Source organism: Pagrus pagrus, assembly GCF_965226575.1.
Source record: "Pagrus pagrus genome assembly, chromosome: 5".
Taxonomy (NCBI): domain Eukaryota; kingdom Metazoa; phylum Chordata; class Actinopteri; order Spariformes; family Sparidae; genus Pagrus; species Pagrus pagrus.
In genome coordinates, this window is record NC_140189.1 from 26,273,086 (window position 1) to 26,295,701 (window position 22,616).

Consider the following 22,616-nt stretch of genomic DNA (forward strand, 5'->3'; position numbering starts at 1 on the left):
TGAATGTATGAATACGAGCGTATGAACCGCTACTTAGTGGGTATTAGGTTGAAGACAGGGCATGAGACATCAGCAGAAACGTTATGCTACAAACCAGAGTCAGTGTCTTATTTATTTCTTTAACAAAAAAACACAATTTTATGTTAATACGTTGTAATAATTAATCAGCCAGATTTTGGATAGTGTCTGGCTAGTTGAATGCTGAATGAACATTTGAATAGACAATTACGTTGGTGGTGTTTTTGCATCCATTAGCTGTCTAGTCGGTGAACACTGCGCTACATGCTAATGTTCAGTCTTGTCTCCCTGCTCCTGGTCTTCCTCCTCCGACCCTTTGTCCTTCTCCCTCCCAACAGCAAACGCTGGAGAACAACCTGACCAACCTGGTGAAGAGGAACAGTGAACTGGAGAACCAAATGGCCAAGCTGATCCAGATCTGTCAGCAGGTTGAGGTATGCAACATGTTTCTGTGTCTTTAGTAAAGTCTGGAAGTTACAAAATTATGTTGCATACTCAATTGGTTTCCACAGAGAAAATGTCTCTGATGGTGTCATTAGAGTTAAGTTCGGCTGCAGGGCAGCAGCCTTGGAGTTGATCCAGACTCTTAAGGTCAGACACTACAGGTGAAAAGATTCTGATAATTTTGAGTTTTCAGGCCATTTCGCTGACATAACATGCATTCTGTCAGGCGAAATACACATCGAGGCTTTTATTTCAAGTTATCAACTGGGGATGTGTCATGGTGATATCTATTATTTAAACTTTTCACCCTATTATGACCCATTTTTGTCTGAAAATTGTTTTTACAATCCCCATCTGTTCAGGCTGTTTTACAGCAGGGCTTGTACAGCAGGGTTTGTTCATCAAGTCTGATTTTCTAACATTTTTTTCCTCAGGCATACCCAAAATATAGCTGTTTTATGCCTGTCGACAGTATTCTCGGTTTTTGTAGTGATAAACAGAGATATCCTAAACTCCCTCTTGACTCCAGTATGTCAACAAAATAAAAACAGGAATTTTATCAGCTTTATCCAATGTTCAGATTTCTGTTCTGTAAATGGTACATTTATTAGATAATGCATCAGCTACATAGTTAAATGTTACAGAAATAACTGTCTCAATGTAAGTAATCAACTGGGGCAGTTTAACAGTGATACCTAGGTACATTTTTTTACCCTGTGCACCTGTAGTGTCTCCTGAGGTGAACTTTAGCTGGCTGGAAATTGGCAGGAGACTCTAGAGCCCCAGGTGATGGGTTGACATAACTAAGCCCCCCCTGCCACACCACTAAAGCCACCCTGGATTTTGGTTAAAGTCGATGCAGTCCCTCATCCAGCACTATCAATGCGTCAAGCTTCAGAAACAATCTCACGAGAAGACAGGGTCTCACTGTTTGGTTCCAGGCCTACAAAAAAACTCAGAAAATGTTTCGAGGGGTTAGGCGAAGGCCTCAGCCCGCATGATTTTTTTTTCTCTCTCTTTATCTCTGAGACACATTAACACCCAAGTCTGTCACTGTTATTGATTGTGTACAGCTTAATGCCTTTGCTATTGGCGACTGCTCACTCTGTCTCTCGCTGCGATTGAAGAAGTACAGTGATATAAATTGGACTTTCGTGCCTTTCTCTCTTGATTTATTTTTTAAAAGATCTCTCGCTCCCTCTGGATCGTGGCTGTGCGTGTCCTCGTGATATTTTCAGCTCTCCGTTCTCTCAGTTGCCCTCACTAGCTGTGTCAAATATTGATTAATCTCAGCATTGAAAGTGAAATCCAGATCGTGGGTTCATAGACGGTCAGCGCTGTTTTCAGACAAACCGTATTAAAGAATTATAACTTGGAGGCCAAAGACAAGAGGAAATTAGACCAAGGGAAAAAAGCAGATGAATTAATGATTGTAAGGATGGATGTGTTTTATATTTAATCACTTTCTCTAAAATGTATTTGTGAAGAACAATCTCGTTATCGGTCGTTTGATCCAGTGACTGATGCAGCGCACTGCCTTGAAAATGAAAACACCAGATAGCAGTGAGGCTCTCAGTGACCTCTTGTACTTTGCCGATGGTGGCTCTCCAAGCAGTCTGACTCAAACCATGACTCAAGACCAGTGGATAAGCTGGAGTAGCTCTCAGCAACCATTCACTCTCGAAAACGTTTAAAGGGCCGGTTATGTAATTCAGTCAACTTCAAACACGACCACTTCACTGTGGGCGAAGCAACTACCGAAAGCTCTTCTGCGATATTACCTAGCTTTAATGTAATGCCTTTACCAGCGCTACAAAAGTAACCCGTTACAGTGACATATTGCTTTAAGCAGTAACGGAGTAATATAACCTGGAGGAGGTTGGAAGCCCAGTCGGTTCTGGTCAGACAGAAGGCAGTTTTTGCAGGAAGAGGCGTGTTTTTCAGTCCTTTTCTCAACGCAGCTTAACGCAAAACATAATGAAAATGGTTTTGAATGCTGGTAAAAGGTTTTAGAGTCAATAGAGACCAGGTTAATCTGAGGTTATAATAGCAAAACAATATTAACCTCTTCCACTGTATAATGTCCAATCGTCTTCTGCAGTTATTGTGATGAAAGTGACAAAAGTAGTGCAACACAGACAGTAATATTGTAAAGAAACGTATTATTTTCAAATGATAGTGACCAGTTATATGTAATAAATTACATTTTAGAAGCAACTTGCCCAACTCTGGCTGTCACAAATTCAGATTTTGTGCCTTTTCAGGGCCAATTGTGTCAACTGTACCTTAAAATGATGGAGTCCATGATGGAGTTGCTAAACTGGTCACTGAATGCAATCGACAGACTGTTCTCAACAAGGCGTACTGGTTCTGGTGAGCCTACATGTCTATATCGATTGGACCACCTTATGACCGTGTTACACTCCAGGCAACAAGTAGAGACTGTCGTTCACTCATGATGGACTAATATAGACACTGTGCAGACACACACGTAGTCTGTTGACTGTCTAGAGCTGGACTGCAGCTCTGTTCACTGCATGCTGCTGTAACATGTATGTCAAAATACAAAAGAAATATAATTTGTGGAAATAATGTATTCTGTGGGTAACGGGGGCGGGACTAGATAAGCATCTGCTTCTCCCGCTTTCCCTTTCGGCCATGTGTACTACCTGATTTTAACTAAGATGATGTGTGATGATGACTGTCTAATAACATGCCGAAATAAATAAATAAATAAATAAATAAATAAAATAAAGCCTGGTAATCATTGGATGAATTACTGCTGCAGCACTCAACAGTTTAATTCCCACTGGTCTCGCCCTTACCAGAAATGTATGCGTCAAAGTCAAAGCAGATGGGATTATCTGTAGAGCGGCATATATCATCAAAGTTTAAACGTTATTTGACTCGTCACAAGACGATATTTTTTTCACAGCTCATCCGGTTCGATTTGTTTGCACTCTGGTGTCCCCGCATGAACCCGTACATGTCTGCGGATTATACCTCAGCCAGTCTGGTCACCGTTGACCTCCTCCATTTGCGCTCATGCTGTGATTTAATGGAGGTGGTGTGTGAATCCAGCCAAAGAGCACTAATGCTGAGTGTTGCCTGCGCTGCATTGCAAACACGCGCATGCACAAACACACACACACACACACTTTATGTCTTAACTCACTTGCTCTTAATATAACGCCATCATTTCTCTGTGAGAGTTGACATTAATGGCCACAGAGGACAAATGCACTTTGGTGCCGCCATCACTCTGTTTTGCAGTTCATTTCTTATTAGCCGGGCCCGACTCCATTTTCCCTGAGTTACTCTGAGGTCCATGAAACACAACTCTTGCTGCCGCTCACCCAATCAAAATTAAATGATCGCTGCGTGATTCATTAAATGCAGACAAACTGTTCGTCAACGGCGCACGGAGAGCGAGAGAGAAAAGTCTGTCTTCTTTTGTCTCTGTCTGCATACCAATGTTGTGCCAGCCGCCAAACAACAGCAGCAGAATCTCATCGCTTATTCATCAAAAAGAAATGAGAAGCGATTGCATGGTGAGGGAAACATGCTCCATTGACTCTTTAGCAAATTATTAAAAGAAACTATATGTTTTCTCACCCTGTTTGTGCCCATTCGGAGCTATTCTCCTGTGCGATGTCGATGTCAAAATGATTATTTAATTATTGAGGTGAGGGAGCGTAATGTTTTCAGGTGAGTTCATATTAATGTGGTAGCTGCTCCTTAGATTGGAGAGGAGAGGGGAAATGGTCGGAACGTGGAGGAGCAGCAAGGGAACGAGGAAAAGGGAAGAGAAAAAGAAGGGTTGAGAGGGCAAGCAGAGTAAAAAAAGGATGGCAGTGTTAGCGTGACAACCAGTGATATCTTTTTTCAAAACAGGTACAGGCAGCGTGCGGAAGAAAGCGCACGACAATAATGCAATACAACACAGACGGGCCGACAGAGTGAAATTTGGTGGAGTGAGAGACGTTTGTGCAAAGTAAGAAATCTCTGAAGGGCTTTGTGCATGACCTGGATTCCTCTCCTACTTGTTTGCATCACATTGTATCGGTGCCAAAGACACAGACGATCAAACACAGCGTGAATCAGCTCTCAGTGTGTCGGCGCACACAGCAGCGTCGCAGCCCCGTTCTCCCAGGGTTCCCTTTGGGGAGTTATCTTCCCTTCAGTCTTCGAAAAAGATGACTTGATGATGTGTAGGGTGTTTCTTTCTTGACGCAATATTTGCCGTGCTTAATGACGTTCAGAGGCATCTTGAGCATTCTTGAAAATGTTGAGGGAATGGCGTGGTTCTTGAACGTTGGAGTGATTGTTGTGGAGTTATCCAGGTAGCTGGCTGGATATGAGTAGGCTGCAGAGAAGAAAAGAGAAACTTTCCCCAAAAGCTACTTCAGTATTGAATAGATGCTGATACAATGGCAACTGAAACTAAATGTAAAGCCAAAGTAGAAGCTGAGGATGATATTTTGTGTATTTTATCTGCGCTTCCATGCCCGCCCTAGAGCCTACGACAGCCAATGTGTGATCATGTAGACAAGTGACCCACCCCCCACTGCAGAGTCTTTCTTTCTTTCCTTTCTCTCAACAGTCAGCTAGCCGTTTATCCATGTGCACGTGTTGCCTCTTTGCTTGTACTTAAAAAGAGTAAAACTTTCAAAATGTGTCCCAAGCACTCATTTTGAAGCAGCATATGTTTTCCCACTGTGGCTCAAATGGACATCTCAGAGGATGTTGCTATTGTAAAAGTTTTGAGCAGATTTTCATGCAATTCCCATGAGCCTCCTCTTTCATACTTACATAATATCTCCTTAAAGGCTTGTGCACTCGAGACTTGGAACTATGTTAGGCTTGTGAAGTTCTTGATTTTGCGTCTACCATCGCCCTCGTCTGAATTCATCTCGCAGCTTGACAGTTGATCAGATTTTCTGTCTTTTCCATCTTGCTCTGTCCCACGTTATCACACTCTGTGTTTGCGCTCAGTCGGACAATGGTTCAGCTAACCCTCCTGAAACGGAGATTGGGTTGTGACAAGGATTGTTCGCCGGCTGCTTTTTAATGAGGGCACTCCCTAGTAAGGCGTAGGTTGCCTGACTCTCACACCGTGTCTGACGGTGGGGAACACATCATCCAATGTGGAGTGGGTGTTGTGTGAGGACGCAGTCAAAGCGGCAGCAAGTTTTTCTAACCTCCTTGAATTGTGCTGCCAGGTGGGAGGAAACTAAATTACTGTTAAGTTTGTGATTGTGTGTGCGCATCAGGGCTGATGGAAAAAGGAAAGAATCAAATCGGACAGAAGCCCGGTGGGTTTTAAATCTTCAGACATGTATGTCTGCTGGTTAAACAATGAGCTTTAAGTCATTAGCCGGGACCTGTCTAGGTTTATGTACACTGTAGCTGATCCCACTGTGTGCAGAATATGAATCAGCTGTGTGGAGATGGCTGTAATGCTGCCTAATCCTTGGTATCAGGTCTCATCTCGCCTCTCTTTACCTTTCTACTGCAGCATCAGTGAGATCGAACAGTCCGGTGGTGTTGTTTGTCTTTGGTGTATTTCTAAAGCCATTTGCGGCTCCGCTTTCAGGCGTAGATGAGGACATCGATGCAGTGGGATAATGGCATGTAATTAGATAAAATTGTTGCCTTCGTCGCTGTATAAGGTCTTTATGTGAGTGTCACTCCTTCCATCTGTCCATTCTTTTATATTTACAACATTTTAGCAAAAGTGCAGATAATCTGTCAAGGAACAAAAAACACCAACAGAAGCCTACAGCTTCACTAACAGCTCTGTGAGGCAGCTGTGCTTTAAGCCAAATAACATCAGCATGCTGTAACATGCTCACATGCAAAGATTAGTATGTATGATGTTTATATTTTAAACAAACATGGTAAACCACCAAGTACCGTACGGATTGAAATTTGGACTGATGATGTCTGAAGACATCTGGTCTTATGGGAACTATGAGTGTACACAAGTTTGTGACAGTTTATCAAGTAGATGCTGATATATTTAACAAATTAAGTGCAAATTTTAGCATTTTAGTATATTTGGTGACCCGTTTTAGCATTTTAAACTTTTATTTTCTTTTTCAAGCAAAAACAAGTTGCCCTCCATATCACTCTCTCTCCTTGGTTGGAGACTTCTGCTATTCGAGTGAATACTAAAACTATTCATTTTGTTTCGCCCACTTATCTAACACCTTGAAAGTGTTTTGTGTTAGTTGTTATAATACTGTCACAATAAGTTCGATGGCCTCCCGAGGAAGCTCATTGATAAAAATTCAAACGCGTTTTCAGCTTAAAAAGCCGGTCTTCAAATTCATTACCACTGAAGCGTTTCCAATTATCACCTCTCTCCGACGTAACATCCATTATATGTCTTGCCGTTGCGTTTTCTTTTACTCCGTTGCATCCATGAAGTCATTCAGATCTGTTTCAGATCAAGGTGCTACTCAGGTGTCGTAAATCTCTGGGAACTGTCCCAGAATCTGTGGACAGCATCGGAGATAAAGCTGTCAGACTTCCTTGCATCTGTTTTGGAAGATCATGTCTGAGACAAAGAGGAAGGAGGGAGTGGGGTCAGTGAGAAGCAGACAGAATGGGGACCAGACAGACGGAGGTAGAATAGAAAGAAGAGGAGAAAAGTGGAGCGGGACGGGAGGCGGCAGGGGCTGATGGGAGTGGAATGAGCACAGAATTGATTTAAGATGGGAGGGTTTTAGTGTCAGCAAGAGGTTAACAGTTGTTGTGAACCTGGATCACTCCTCACAAACTTTGAATGGAAGCCACTGTGGCTGGACTGGATCATTTTGGGAGCCACACATTGTTCAGTTATCTGCAATTTGAACCCCAGAGGCCCACAACCTGGAGTTTGTGTGTATGTGCTGCAAGAATATATCACAAATACATCCAAAATTACATCTTAAATTATAATGTTCAATTTTATTTTATGTATTATTAATGTATGGACAGTATAAAATGATTTTAGAGTAGTTGTATGATCATGTCATCTAGATACAATTCCACTGGAAGTCAGTAGCAGCTAATCTTGAGTTATCTTCCAGCCCCAGTATGACTGTATATTTAGCTGGACCAGTTACTGTAATAACAATGATCTACTTGAGGGAGCCCTGGTGGTGTAAGTGTTAAAGTGTTGAGTGTGAAACAGACTTTAACACTTAGACCACCAGGGGGACCACATCATCCCAGATGGGACCTTTGCTGTGTGTCATTCCCCGTCCTGTCTACTTCTAACTACATAATAAAGACAGAAAACGCCCCCTAAATAATTAAAAAAGGCAATTTTTGTGAACTCGAGTCATCATGACTTGGACTCGAGTTGAATCAAGTCACTGTTATCCAGACTTGCAACTTGATTCTAGACTTGACTTGAGATATAATGACTCCAATTTACTTGTCTGTGTTATTTTATATTTTCAGTTTAATCAAAAAAATCTTGTCAAGTGTTGACATTACAAGTGTCCTTGACTGGATGAATAAGGTTTGATGTTGCAGTCTGGCTGGAAGCCAATCTCACAACTGTTTCTGTTTTATGTTGTTTTTTTGTCTTAAATGTATTTAATCTACTTCAATGATAAGCAAATAGTGGACAGGAACAAGAAATATGCACAAGTATGCAGCCTAAGAGCCTGAATCTGTTCATAACTGAGATACTGTGCAAACACTGCCTTAATTAAAACCTTGACTGGACTGAGTTGCCCAACAGAAAATGACTTGGGACCTGCTGGAGACCTCATGACTTGAGTCGCATGTCTGACTGCAAAATGTTGAAATGTCACAAAATTCCAGGGCTGTTTTAAAGCCTGACACCTCAGACGACAGAGGTCTGATTTTGGTAAAACTGAGAAATATTGTAATGATGTTTTTGGAAAACATAACTAAGCCTCAGCTGAATGGATGTGACATCTTGTGTGATCATACCTGGCAGGCTCAGTGCTGCCTTCAGATTTCTCATTGTGTTTTTTTTTTGTTTTTGCATATATATTCTGTTTCTGCTCATACCATCACTTCCTTGGACCTGCAGTATACTCTGTATAATGCATACACTGAATGAACTATTCAAATTCAAGGCTTTAAGTAAAACATCTTGTAAATTACATTATATGCCATAGTTGCAGTGTTTGGTTGATACTTAAAATAAAGTTGTGTGAGTTTGAACAATGCTGTAAACACAGCATTCACCACAGTTTAAGAAAATAAATGGGGATTTGTTATGTCAGGGTTCATTTATCAGCGTTTGCCAGGGTTGTTATGGTGTTGCAGCTGTTACACACACACATCGCATTATCAAGACTGAGCTAGCATTGCATCATCATTAACACACACACGCACAGTTCAGCTCATTTATCTGGAGACAACAGATTTTTTTTTTTTTTTCAAAATCCCGACATAGTGAGAGATTAAATTGTGACGTTGAATAAAAACATCGGGGCAATTCAAGACTTTACTTCTGGTCCTGAGTTCAGCTCACCTCGGTGTGATTGACAGCAGCTGATTGACTGGCACTCCGCTTTGCCGCACGCACACATCGGCCCCGTCATTATTTGCTGAAACGGCACAGAGTGGGTGGTGAATGGTGACTGTCTGTCATTTGAAACTGCGTCGCTCACCTTTATTTCATTCTGGCGTGTAAGTAATGCAGAGCTCATTCCCACGGTATAAAAATATGGGTGAATAGATTTAATTTTGACATGACGCGGGAGCCGATCCCAACCTAATGATGTATGGGGGCATGTGTGCTCGCTGTGGCCCTCCAATAAGAGAACCGGAGGTGGAAGTTAATCCTCCTGACTTCAGGTTTCTCATGGACGACCACTTTTGATTTCATGATTCTGCTGTCAGATCGCACTCTGTGGGCAACACACTCACCCTAATGGTCTAGATAGGCTTATTCATAACTATTCAGCTGCTAATTAAGTCTGCATTTCATCTTCTTACCTAATCGAGGGTTATTATGACTGCTGATGCTACCATGTGCTTGTGATATTTAATTTTTATTCTATTTTACTTGGCCTCATGAGATAATGAGTGGAGGCCGCTGAACAGGGTGTACTTAAATGTCAGCAGCATTACGTTATGTAATCCAAATTAGTTTGCAAAATATTGTAATCATAAATTATCCTTGACTTTTATTCTTTATTAAACTTCTCTGGCATCTTTTAATTAGCATGACTGTGGATGTTTTTTCCTTCTGTCCATCTGTGGTGCTGATTTCACAACCTTTTCTTGAGCAGGAGCAGCTGGAAAGTCTCTGACACTAAAAAGTGTTTCAATCTCGCTGTCGTTGTTCTTCTCATATTCCAATAATAGACCTATACTTTAACACGGAGGTGGCACCGTGATTTCAGCGCACCTGCAGAGGAGCCTGATGAATAGGGAGATGCTCAGCAGGTGACGGTGTTTGTGTAGCAGGGAGTGGATAATAAAGTCAGGAGCTGGCAGAGAAGCAGGAGGGAGAGGAGGTTTTTTGAGTGAGGTGAAAGAGGAGGAGGATGGAGATGAAGATTGTTCCCGTACATCTAAGCTGCCAAGTTGTAGTTGTAATTCACAGCGGTCCTGGGCGGCTGCATTTATCCTGCTTAATTACTAACCTGCAGTCATAAGATGGCTCTTTGCAGAATTAATGTGCGTGTGCGCGTATGTGTGTCTGCGTGTCTGTATGTCTGTGTGTGTGAATAATGAGGCTTAAGTGGATCGGCGCGTCGTAATGAGCTTTGTGGAGTGATGAGTGGAACTTGGATGTTGGGGTAAGTAGTTTGATAGTCTGCGGCACGACAGAAAGTCACAACCCCGTAAAAGTTATGGATCGGGAAGTAATCAAAAGGAGATAAATCTCTCTGCTGGTTTATGGTTTCATACTGTAATCAGTGTGAGAACGCTCTGCACTCTTTTGGAGATATTAAAGGACCTTGTTTTTATTGGTTAAAAGTAGTAGTAAGGACGAAATCCAAAAGTGGTATAACGTTTTAAATAGCCTGCCAAAGGCCCGAAGAATTCTGTTAAGATGCTGCGGAAGATAAAACAATGTTGTTAACACATCCGGGAAGCTTCGAGAGGCAAGTGGAAGAAACGATTTTGGCGATCCAGTCTGATCTAAATGGTTTTCTCTCCCGTGTTCATAAATCAAGAACAGGTTAAAAAAGTTTTGCCAGTTTCAAAGTTCCTGAAGTTGTTGTTTTCATCTATGAACAGGTATAAAAAGTGAAAAAAATCATCTGAAGGATCATTTTTGTTTCTTCTTTTTTTATTGATTTATTTAAAACGTAGTGTAGTGCAAAATGTGTGTAAAATAAGATACAGCACAATGTGTCATTGTCACCTGTTGTTCCCGGATGTGTAGACAATGCACATAATACAATTAATAATAATAATGATAAACACTAATTATTGCTTCATTATCAGACATTGATTAGAACTAGTGTTGTCAAAAATATTAAAAATATCAATAAGTACTGATACTGACTACTTGACACTATTTCAATACCCATTTTCAGCATTATGGATACTTATAGCAGCAGTTGTTTCTCGCTCCCTCTTGTTTCCGACAGCGCGTCGATACACACACCGCTGCAGTCGGGCCGCCTCCTCCCACTCTGTCCAAGTCATTTATCTTAAACGCTGTCACGCCTCACAGACGGCACACAAGCCTCGTTATACTTCAGTCCTTCAATGTTGCGTCAATTTTTCGCTGCGGTTTCAAATATGGTATTGAGCATCGTTATTTTTCAAGGTGTTGTTGCCATGTTGTTAGTGTCTGCCATTCAGCCATTTTTTAACATTAGTTTTAAACTAATTAAGACGAATACATTCTCTACTTTCTCCATTGTTGACAATGTTGTTTGGCTCGTTTTGTTTTGAGCTGTTAGAATAAATTGTTTAAGAGGTGCGGGAGCTAACAAACCTTGGGCATAAACACAAAAGTGTCAGAGCTCGATAAGTTGTATTTTTTTATTATATCAGCGAACAAGGCACGGTAAAATGTAGGCTATTTTTGATAACATTGCAATAATGGTTATATAAGTGACTTTCATCTGTTTCAGAGATGAAAAATATGAAAATTATCCGCTTAAAGAACAGATCACCAGATTTGCTTTTCTCTTTAGCCTCTTTGGGCCGCAGTACAATAGTCATGATTTTAACGATAACTCATAAGCAACAATCAAGGAGATATTTAACTATTGACGAGTGGCAATGAAATCAACTCCCTTTATCCCCTTATTATTATTATTATTATTATCTTTCCTGGAATCTTGTTCTTTTCATTTTGCCTCGTTCACTCTTTATTCACTGTCTCAAATGTCAATACAGGAGCTTGTCTATGTGCTTAAAGAGGTTTTATGAATTCATTGTGACAAGGCTGATGTGATGTTTGATCTGAATGTAATATCTGCGTCACTAAAAGGCTCTGACCGACACATCAGAGTCAGTCTGAGCAGCTTTCCTCACAATGCGTTCTGTGTACTCTGTGTGAGGCTCGGCAGCACTCTTGCTACAGTCAACCGCGCTGCAGAAAACGCTCCCAACAAAAGCTCCAGCATCGAGTGAAGCCGTTGAAGTGTTGTTGTTTGTTGGTCTTAAAGGCCAGCCTTGATGGGGAGCCTCTATTTGATGTGTGTTAGAGGAATCCCTCCTCTCTCTTTTCTGGCTTTTCTGGATTGTTCTGAAGTTGCCAGTCTGAGTGAAAGCTTCCCGCAGTCGTCGTGCTGGGTTGAGTGTACTCTGGAGTAAATCTGTAATTTCTTTGATTTGGTATGATTTGGCTCCCGCAGACAAAACAGTGGTGGCTTCTGTCATTACTGGTAGAGGAGTTGCACTCACAGTGTGTGGGTACAACTTTGTGGCAACTTTATCTCGGATGGCGCACGGGAACTTTTTTAACATCCTTACATCAGAGCACAGCAACGTCTCTTTGGAGCAGACGAGGCAGTGAAAAGTTTTTGCCTCGTTCAGAGCGATGCGCTCTCTAACTCACGTTTGCGTTTGCAGACCTGTTGAAATAGGAATCCCAGCCAACTCACCGTCAGTCCCAGAGTGCCACAAACCTTTTTCATTTAAACTCCAGGCCTTCGCCGTAGGTGTAGGTGTAATTATAATTGTACGCTTACAGCTGGCAAACTGTTGGTAGTGGTTCAGCGTTCCAATTCAGCAAACACCCTCAGTGTCTGAGTAACACCCATCCACCCACACGAGTTTGAAAATTGGCTGTTCATTTAGTGTTGGCCTGAGATGTTGAACTGATGATGAGTTGCCTTGGCAACTTTACTCCTAAAATAATCACAGAATCTATTAAATTGGCATGGTGTAAGCAAATTCTGTCTTTGAATTAATGAGTGTCGGCAGAGGCTCCTTTTCTGGAGCTTTTTTAATGAAGACCCTCAGCCCATCTCTTGTTCGTAATGAGTGAAATAAGCATGTTTTAGATGAAAGGTGTAACTTTTCTCCGCGTATTATAGCTTTTTCTGTACAAGAAGATATTACTGTTACACACAAGAATACGAGGTGGTGTAAATCCAGCAGCAATGTACCCATTTTTACGAGCTGTGATCGACTTTTCCTCCAGCAAGAAACAGAACATTCGGCGTAAGAATAATGAAAGTCCAACGACTTACATTTTTTGCCTCTTTTCTTATCACCAAATATCCCCAGTAAATGGGTGGCTGCGGCTCTATCGCTCCATCTAATCTCTGTTTTATTTCCCACTGGATCAATCTTTTCTTTCCAGTGACATAACTAAAGAGCTGATAATCACTTATCTCAGTTCGCCACAAGTTAGTTCTTATCCAAGCGCACATTTTTCTTGGTTTCCTTGTGTGCAGAATGCATAAACGAAATGGGCAAAAAAAACAAAACAGACGATGTGCTCCGGGAGTAAGTGATGACGTGATTCATCAGGGCTGTCAATCCAGACATTTTAGAAAGCTCCCTACAAGCAAACACTCTCTACACTCTACACGGATATGATAAAGTGTAACATATGGCCAGGTTAGTGTAAAAATGTGTTGTAATAAATCTGTGTTAGCAAGTTTATTTTGGCCTGACTCAGAACATCCGTATCGTGGGCCCTCCCAGTCGTGTTCACACGTACCTGCTTCTGTTTCCAGGTGAACACAGCCATGCATGAAGCCAAACTGGTGGAGGAGTGTGATGAGCTGGTGGAGATCATCCGCCAGAGAAAACAGGTCATCGCTGTGAAGATCAAAGAGTCCAAGGTAAAGACCTCCCCTTATACTTTTTTCAGTTCCTCACCCTGTTGGAGTCACCCAATGAATGAAAATCAATTGATTTACTGACTTTGAAGAAGAATACAGGGGTCATTCTTTTGGTCCAAGGGTCCTATGTTCCCAAGATTACTGACAAATAATGGGAAGATGACAAGGGGTAATTTGTTCCCAAGGCCTTTATTTTTTCTTTCTAGCTAATAATGGAAGCCTGAAAAGATGTTCCCCAGGCAACTCTGTATTCACTTAATATCATATGGGCTTTTGAGTGAACTTGTCAAAGGGTTTTCTGTTCCCCAGCACGGCCAAATGTCTCTCAGTAAAAATAGGTCCATACTCGAGGGAACTTATTAAAAGTATTTGGGTCATGGAGTCAACAAAGGTCATTGCTTACTGCTTCCTTAGGGTTAGGGTTAATGGGTGTCAACAGAATATTAAACTGGGGATCCAGAGGCATCGGGAACACAAGAACCTGGGAAAATAGGACTTTGGGAACTTAGGACTCTGAGAACAAAGGACCTTGGGAACATACAGATACACCTTAAGCCTGTACTCAGTACTTACTGTGTCTGCCTGTAGTTTGGTGGTTGGCAGGTCGTGTTCAGTAGGTTTGTCAGCTTTTGTTGCTGAACTGTAACAACTGCACAACAATGACCTTTAATATGGCTAAACAGCTCCATAGATCTGCAAGGGTGAAATATAATCTTTTGAACAATTGGACATTACATTACAGAAGCCACTATCCACAGTTTGGACAAGAGGATGAATATGAGAGCAGCTATGCCATGGACAGAATAAAGTCGCCAAAGTGTCTCAGCGTTGTTTCATATTAGGCTGCATCTGTAGTCGCCCGCTTGTTTACTAAAACACACATCACATGGAAATGGAAAAAGACAAGCGAGGAAAAGGAGAGAGAAAGTGAGAGAGAGAGCAGAAACAGCCTCTCCCACATGCGGGCAGCCAACCTGAATGTGTGTGGAAAGAATCTGCGATGGCAGCAGAGACTCATCTAAACTGTTCCCTGTTGTTTCAAAGGCAGTCCAGGACTTAGGCTACTGTACAGGCATCTGTGTGTGTGTATATGTGTGTGTGTGTGTGTGTGTGTGTGTGTGTGTGTGTGTGGACACGTGCCCATGCGTATGTCAGCCATTGTCTCCCCATGAGATCCGAGCGTTTCAAGACAGAGGCAAACTCTGAATCTCAAACTACCAGTCGTGAAATTTTAAGCACTTGTGGAAAATCCTCCGAGGCGGCAAAAGAGCTTTGTCAAGAGATGAAAGATTTCCAAACACTAAACACAAGGTCTGAAGTAGGCGTGTGTGTTGTGTGTGTGTGTAAGAGTGTGTCCGCAGTGATTGCAGACAAAGAGCACTGCCTGTTCTCCTGAGAGTCTGGGTCTGTAAAAGGCTGTCTAGCGGAGGCTAGAGGAGTAAACTGCAGCAGACGGAGGCACCGGAGGAAGAACGCACAAAAGACCAGAGGAGCGATTGATTGATGTCAGCCTGCAGGTGATGTGTTAATATCGGAGGCTGTTTACGGGTCAAGAAAGATTAATGAAATGCACCTTGAGTAATTCAAATAATCATAGGTGTGTTGAGATTGATGTTGTTTGCCTGAGTGAGGAGGAGAGGAGGGGAGACCGTGAAGGGTCAGGTAAACGGAGGTCGTTCGAGGGATTTTTCAACAAACAGTCACGGTGTGGTTTTTCCTGTTAAGGACAGTGTAGGAGAGGAAAACGCTCAGAGGTGACTCTGCAACAGAATAACAGGATTATGCAGGCGTGATCGTGGTGAGCAGAGCTGTGCAAGGTGCTCCCAATCTCTGTCTCTCTCTCACCTCCTCTTAATGAGCTCTGTCTCTCTCTGAGGAGACTCTGCAGTCATGCCTAATCTCTCCGTGCCCAAACAAACACACACTATTCCCATATGTTCTGGTGTGTGCAAGAGTCTTTATCATATGGTTGCTCGTCTTCCCCCTCTGTCTCGTTCTGAAAACTCACTAACTCTGTCAGAGCATTAAGGATTAACAATTCAAATCTGTTGAAGTCACTTCATTTTAAAAACAGCCATTATGTCATTCTTACCTTCAGTTAACAAGTCTGTGGCTGTTTGTTTTTTGCCAGAAACAACAGCATTAGGCATGCATAAAACAAGCTGTTAGCATTTTTTTTTTTTTAAATGGCTGTGGCAATAATGGCTGCTGTCCCTCAGAAGGAATAGCAGAAGTAGCTAGCGTGACATCGTTTTGTGGCCAGGAACGTCTTATGGTGGAGGTCAAGGTAGCCTAGATGGTTGGGTTTGAAACACAAGATTGCTGTTCACTATAAGTTACTTACAGTTTCTTTTAACCAATTTTTCCCGAAATTATTTAAAGCAATTGTTTGACATTTTGGGAAACGTGTTTGTTTGCTCTCTTGTTGAGAGTTAAAGGGGCACTATGTTGTTTTGCAGCAGAAATTCAAACTCAGAATTTTAATGCATGCACAGATACATACACTGATAAAATAAGCTGTTCTTAGAGTAAATTTAAGGTCCCCAGAACACTGTTTGAAACCAGGAAGGTGGCAGGGTCCGCCAAATATAAACAAAGTAAAACAGTGTGAAGTTGTGTTTAAGGTCAGTTTGTTTATTTACTTTGTTTAGGCATAAACAAATCAAAATCTCTTCTCTTCTGATTAGAATTTCTTCCCCAAAACTACATAGTGTGCCTTTAAATAACTTAAATGATGCTGATGATACCACTAGCATGTCCATGTAGCTGGTGTCAGCAGCTGGTTGCTGGTTAGCTTAAGACTGGAGACAGAACAGCAACACTGTTTTTATTTGTTAGGTAACAAACAGTACCTATAGCATGATAAAGCTCACTTATTAGCAATTTATATCTTATTTGTTTAGTTGTCAGTGTCAGTGACCCTAAGTCAAGAAAGCGAGCAAGCATGTTTCCAAAATGTTTGAGAATGTTTTTGTGGCTAAATCGAACCGAGCTAACCAGCTACCTTAATTAGCGCCTGCTTATCTGGCAGAAGTTAGCTACTTATGACGATAGCTAGTTTTAGGACGGACTAATTACCGTAAACTGTTTTTTCATAAAGGTAACCAAAACTGTACACGGCTACATTTTCTGACACTCCACTTCCTGTGCTATCCTGGGATTATGAGAGAAGGATGAGTCAGACTCGTCACACTCTGCAGCTCTGTTTGAGGTTTAGCTGCAAACTTGAGAGTGCAGGAGTGTCAAGAGAGGGCAAATAAGAGGCTTTTATTGTGCACTTACACGGATGATTGCAGAAAATATATTCATTGAGCGCAGAACAACTTAACCGACAATTATATTTATAAAAAAAATATCCTCACGACCATTCAGGACTATTATTCTGTAAATTCATTATTCATTAGAGCACAAAGTTTCAATTAACGACCTTCGAATCAAATATTTAAAGAGATTAATCAGCCTCAGCAGAAGGTTTCAGCCTCGTTTCATGACCTCAAACAGCGCTGAGAAAACACACAACAACTGACAGGCTTGAATTACTATATTTAAGCTCGGATTAAATAGACTCTAATATTTCAGCTTTAGAAGAGGCAGTTCTTTACACGAGGTGACACGCTCGCATGCGCACACACACACACACATGCACACACACTGACTCTGCCATATTGTCCATTATTCTGAGAGAGAGGGAGTAATCATCTCTAAAATTGTTGTTTGCGGCGTATGTTGCCAAATAATAACCCATCCATTAAACCCGTCTCGCTTGTCCTCTCCTCCGTGCGGTCAACAACCTGCTCAAATGTCATTTATAGTGACAGCAGATTACAGTGGACTCGGTGGTGGAGCGGCTAATACGTCAACTGAAAACACAATTAAGTCGCCCAGCTTAGAGACGTTTTTCAAAAGCAGGAGCAGCTTTCCCCCAGCAGTAGAGAGCGAGATACTGTTTTGATTCTTTGAGAGCTTTTGATGACAAGCTCTTAACCGGTTGCCACCCAGTGTGTGTTTTTTTTTCTTAATTCGTATTTGCATAATGCAAGCCCTGCAAGCAAAAATGTGTTGCTGAAAATATAGATGACTAATCCTTTAAGGGCACTCGTCATTCGAAATGTTTCTGTTTTATTTAGTGTTTTGAGACTCGAGTTGTTTGCCGTAACTGGAAGTGTGCCGTTTTTAGACGGGGAAGCGGCTTTACTCTGCCGTTTGCCATTTAAAAGTTCGGCGAGGTTGCATTTAATCATCATTGCCGAGACGCGCGGCGTACTAAAGCGGGTGTTTTTTTTATTCACGCGGCTCACCTTTCGCTGACAGTCTCACTGCTGCCAGCCTGTGTAACTTCCTGTGGAGGGTTTCATCAAACTAAGTTCATTTAAAGGATCAGGATGCGAGCCGTAATGAAGATAAATGGATTACTTTGATTTCAAATTAGGGCAGAATGGCCTCCTTATGGTCAGTAGGAAATTGTATTACAGTGCACCCACTCACAAATTACAGTCAAAACAAACTCAATTGCAGAACATGTCTGTGTGTTTGGGTATAAAGAGTTTGAACTCTGATCTGATCGACTGACCTTCCTCTTGTTGTGCACAGAAAGCAGTTTTTTGTGATTCAGACGAAGCAGTTTACTACGTTTTTTTATGGTCTGCTCTTTTCTTGCTGGGTTTTTCAGGGTTTTCCTCCAGCTGCCTGTGCTGGCACATATGAAACATGCTTTATAAGTTATTGCCATACTTGCCAACCTTGAGACCTCAAAAATAGGGAGGGTTTCGAAACCCAAAGCGGGGTTCTGGGGGTCTTATTCCTGCATTCTGGTGACATTTAAAGATTAAAAATAGCCTAACAAAATAATAAGTAAATTGTAACGGCATTTTTATGTCAAATACTTTTAATTTGACCTTTAATTCTCCGAAAACATCGCAGAATAATTCGCCCTCTAGCTGCTGCTGCCCTGTGTTCGTCAGCCTCTTGACACGGTGCGACCCCTGTGGTTGACAGAAAAATCAAGTGGCAGATATTACAGCCCCTTTCCGTCAAAATTCTTCTCTCCATGGGCGTCTGAAAATCGTTTAGATATTCGTTCTCCTCTCCATTTCTCTGTGCGTCATTCAATCACTGAGGAGGAGCAACAGTAGATCAGACTACAGAACGTACAGCGCCAGAAACAGGTAACGATAACTTAAAGGGGGAACCAGTAGAGGGCAAAGAAAAACAGGAGTCTCCCTGGAACATCGGTGGTGTTGGCGAGTATGGTGTGTGGGGATAGATACGTGTTTACGAGGCTGCAGCAATGTGGTTGGGTGTTTTTCTCAGTAGACAAACAGACACATTCTCATGTATGACAGAGTAGCATGCTGCACTCCTTGCCCCGACTGTTATTAAATCGGATAACAATGCATTATTCTGTTCACCTCTGCCCCTCTGTTACGCAAGACATGTTCATCAGGTCAGCGTGAGAATAAAGAGCCAATGAGTTCGCTTCAACTCCGACCCCGTTACCAGGACTGCGCTCCCGGTGTCTTCCTGTCTCTGTGTCTTCCTGTCTGTGTTTGTCCACAACTTTATTGTTGAGTGTGATAGAGCAGCCAGTATTTTTCAGAGCAAGGGTCTCATTTCTGGCCTGAACTCGGCGCAGGATGAGATGCTAATGCAGATTGTTTATTTCTCCTTTCAGCAGTTCTACCAATGCGTTAATGTCCTCAACACTGTTTGTACAAGTTCAATTAATTACACAAAATTCAAAGATTCCTCCTGACAAAATAATATTTGATCAGCGGCCAAGGCATTCAATATCTATCCAAGACTCCCGCTGGGGGTTTGTGTTTGTTATAGTGTTGTTGCTCCCGCTCACAGTTATTAAACTTCAGCTATATCAATAGTCTGCCATGTGGCAACTTGTTGGTTTCCACCTAGCGGGAATCCTCTCAGGGAGCCCGACCAGCGCCGGCTGTTTTACAGCAATTTGGCAGCAAAGCTTAATTAGATTTCCTGCAAGTGTTGAACATATTTGTGGAACGGTAGCTGTCAGTGATGAATACCTCATCGTGAAATCACTCAACCATATTTCAGATGCATTTTTGAGCTGTACTGAGCTCTGAGGCACTTTTCTTTCCACCAAATTTGTGCAGTGGAGGGAGCGTGAGTTTGCCATGAGCAAAGTTATTTTCAGCCACAGGAGATGAGCATAAAAGATCAATAACGCCAGAGGACTACTTTTGTCTGAGTTTTGGAAGTGGTGGAGCACAGTGTGTGGCTGAGAATTCATGCATATGAGAAAAAAAAAAAAATGGTGGTTGGATTTGGACTGGATCAGGAAATGTGCAGTTGGTATTCTCGTCTGTTTTCTCATTACCAACAGTCTAGCCAACAAAACAGTGTTCCTTCAAGGCTCAGATTGGGCGAATGAATATAAATCAGTGTGTCGCTACATAACAACATGTTCTGTATTTGTGTGTCTTCCAGGTGATGAAACTGCGTAAGTTGGCTCAGCAGATTGCAAACTGTCGCCAGTGTTTGGAGCGCTCCAGTGCCCTCATCACCCAAGCCGAACAGAGCCTGAAGGAGAACGACCACGCTCGCTTCCTCCAGACCGCCCGAAATGTAGCAGAAAGGTGGGTGATGGCAGTGCACGGACGTACACACAGCTCCATATGCACAGTGAGGAAGGAAAAAAAAATCTTTGCTTACATTCGTGATTGTTGGGAAATAATATTCAGTTTTAATGCCGTGTATAACTGATTGATCAGTTCTAGTTGTTTGTCACAATTCTGACTTTAAAGGTGCACTATGTTGTTGGGGGGGCTGATATTTTTGGCTAAACAAACTAAATAAACAAACTCTTTGTTTTAATGACTGAATAAACTGAATATTTTACTTTGTTTATATTTGGCGGACCCTGCCACCTTTCTAGCTTCAAACTGTGACCTTACTTTCCTCTGAGAACAGCTTGTTTATTCACTTGTGGAAAAGATAAATAGTTTGAGTTGTATTATTGCCTCATTAACATTGTAAATCATTTTGAGTTTTGATTTCTTCTCCAAAACTACATAGTGCAATCTTGAACATGCACTCTGAACTTGTGTGCTGCAGAAAAGACTGATTTGACTTAATTCATTAGACGTACACTCAAAAAGAAAGTTTCTGAAATCGATCTGATTGCAGCTTTTAACCTTCTTTCTTTCTTTCTTGTATAAACAGTCATGTTGTCTTGCTGCAGGACACACACCAAAACTTTATTTAATAATACAAAATGTGTTTAGATCAATCCTAAAATCCCTGCTCGACAATAAAGTTTCCTTTTATTAACGTGTTTCCATCTTAGAGTAACTCTGCTGGTGAAAGTAGCATTAAATCAAACCTCTGTAGCTCCTGCGATCAATTCCAGGCCTCTGTTGAAAATCATCTATCATTTGAAGGGCCGGCAGTCTGCAGTTTCTCTTTTCACCAGCATGCTTCTGTTATATCTCCAACCCTTCCTCCCATCTTTCTCTTGTATACAAAGGTCAGTGCAAAATATGCACCGCAGGTAGCACCTTTTAAGCTGCTGTTTTCCAGCACTTGGCCCGGGTGCTTTATTGACCGACTGTTTCTCTTCGCTGAGGAGCAAAAGTCTAGTGCCGGGTCTGTGCTCGGCTCTGTAACCCTGCCAGCACTGTGGTAGTTTAGCCTGGCTCCTGCCACTGACAGCTCATTGATGCTCAAAGCAGAAGTGGGCACAAGTTTCCACAAAGCTGCACAGACTGTGGAGTCAGTGTGTCTGTGTGTGTCAGCGTTAATGGCGGGGCAGGTTGCAGACACTGTTAGACGTTATATTGTGTTATATTTTTATGTTACATTCTGTCGCCTTATATTTTCTTTCCCCCTCTCTCTGTTTTCTTTTTCATTCACACAAACCACGCCCTGTCTACCACCTCTCCTCACATTTTTTGACCTCTTCACCACCTACCGTCTTCTCGTGCTCCTCCTCCTTGTTTTTCCTCTCGTCGCCTCGTGTGACGTCCCGGCCCTCCTCTGCTCCCTCACCTTTTTGCCCTTCTCCTGACATTTCCTTTCTCTCGCTCCCTCCATGTCCTGACTGCTTGCTCTAAAAAAGGGTTGCCATGGCGACGGCCTCCTCCCAGGTACTCATCCCTGACGTCAACCTGAACGAGGCGTTCGACAACTTTGCCCTGGACTTTTCCCGAGAGAAGAAGATCCTGGAAGGACTAGATTACCTAACGGGTAAGAGCGTACATTTGTCATTCCAACAATTTAAAGACGTTCTTTACTTTATAAAATCTCGATTTATAACTTTTTTTTCCACGCTGGATCATGTTGTTGTTTCCTCCACATGTAGCTCCAAACCCGCCATCCATAAGAGACGAGCTGTGCACCGCCTCCCATGACACCATCACTGTCCACTGGACGTCAGAGGATGAGTTCAGTGTCACCTCCTACGAGCTGCAGTACACCATCTACACCGGCCAGACAAATTTCATCAGTGAGTCATGTGCACACACACACACACACACACACACACACACACACATACACAGGTATGTTAATACAAAAAAAATGAGATCACAAACATTACTTGTGCCTAGAAGGAAGTTCATGTTCCCACAATTGGCAACAGCCAGGGGCAGTCTAGGCTTATTTAAAATGAGGTTTGGCCAAGAAGGATCAAATACTTTGTTGACCTGTGTTTAATTACTCTACAATTTGAATTTGGTGAATAAGGCTGGATATATTTTATTTATTTTAGAGGAGCACAAACAAAGTAATTCCTGACATGATATGTATATCAAACTGTCTGTTTAGAGCTGTCAGAAAGAATCCCAGCTGAGTAACACAGATCATATTTGATTCAAGCTGCTCTTTAAGGCCTAATGCGAGGGCTCCTGCCGTATCGTTAGAGGAAAACTACCTGCATGGTAA

General features: G+C 42.1%; 1 protein-coding gene across 5 annotated transcripts in view; it reads left to right on the forward strand.

Moving 5' to 3' along the window:
- The window catches only part of mid2 (midline 2), a 166,197-nt gene that overhangs the window by 113,056 nt on the left and 30,525 nt on the right, over positions 1-22,616 (forward strand). For all 5 annotated transcript variants that reach the window (XM_084352886.1, XM_084352887.1, XM_084352885.1 and 2 more), the window contains 5 exons: positions 357-452; positions 13,596-13,703; positions 20,163-20,311; positions 21,793-21,920; positions 22,036-22,179. In XM_084352886.1, coding sequence (XP_084209012.1) covers positions 357-452; positions 13,596-13,703; positions 20,163-20,311; positions 21,793-21,920; positions 22,036-22,179 — 625 coding nt within the window. The remainder of the gene's footprint in view (positions 1-356; positions 453-13,595; positions 13,704-20,162; positions 20,312-21,792; positions 21,921-22,035; positions 22,180-22,616) is intronic.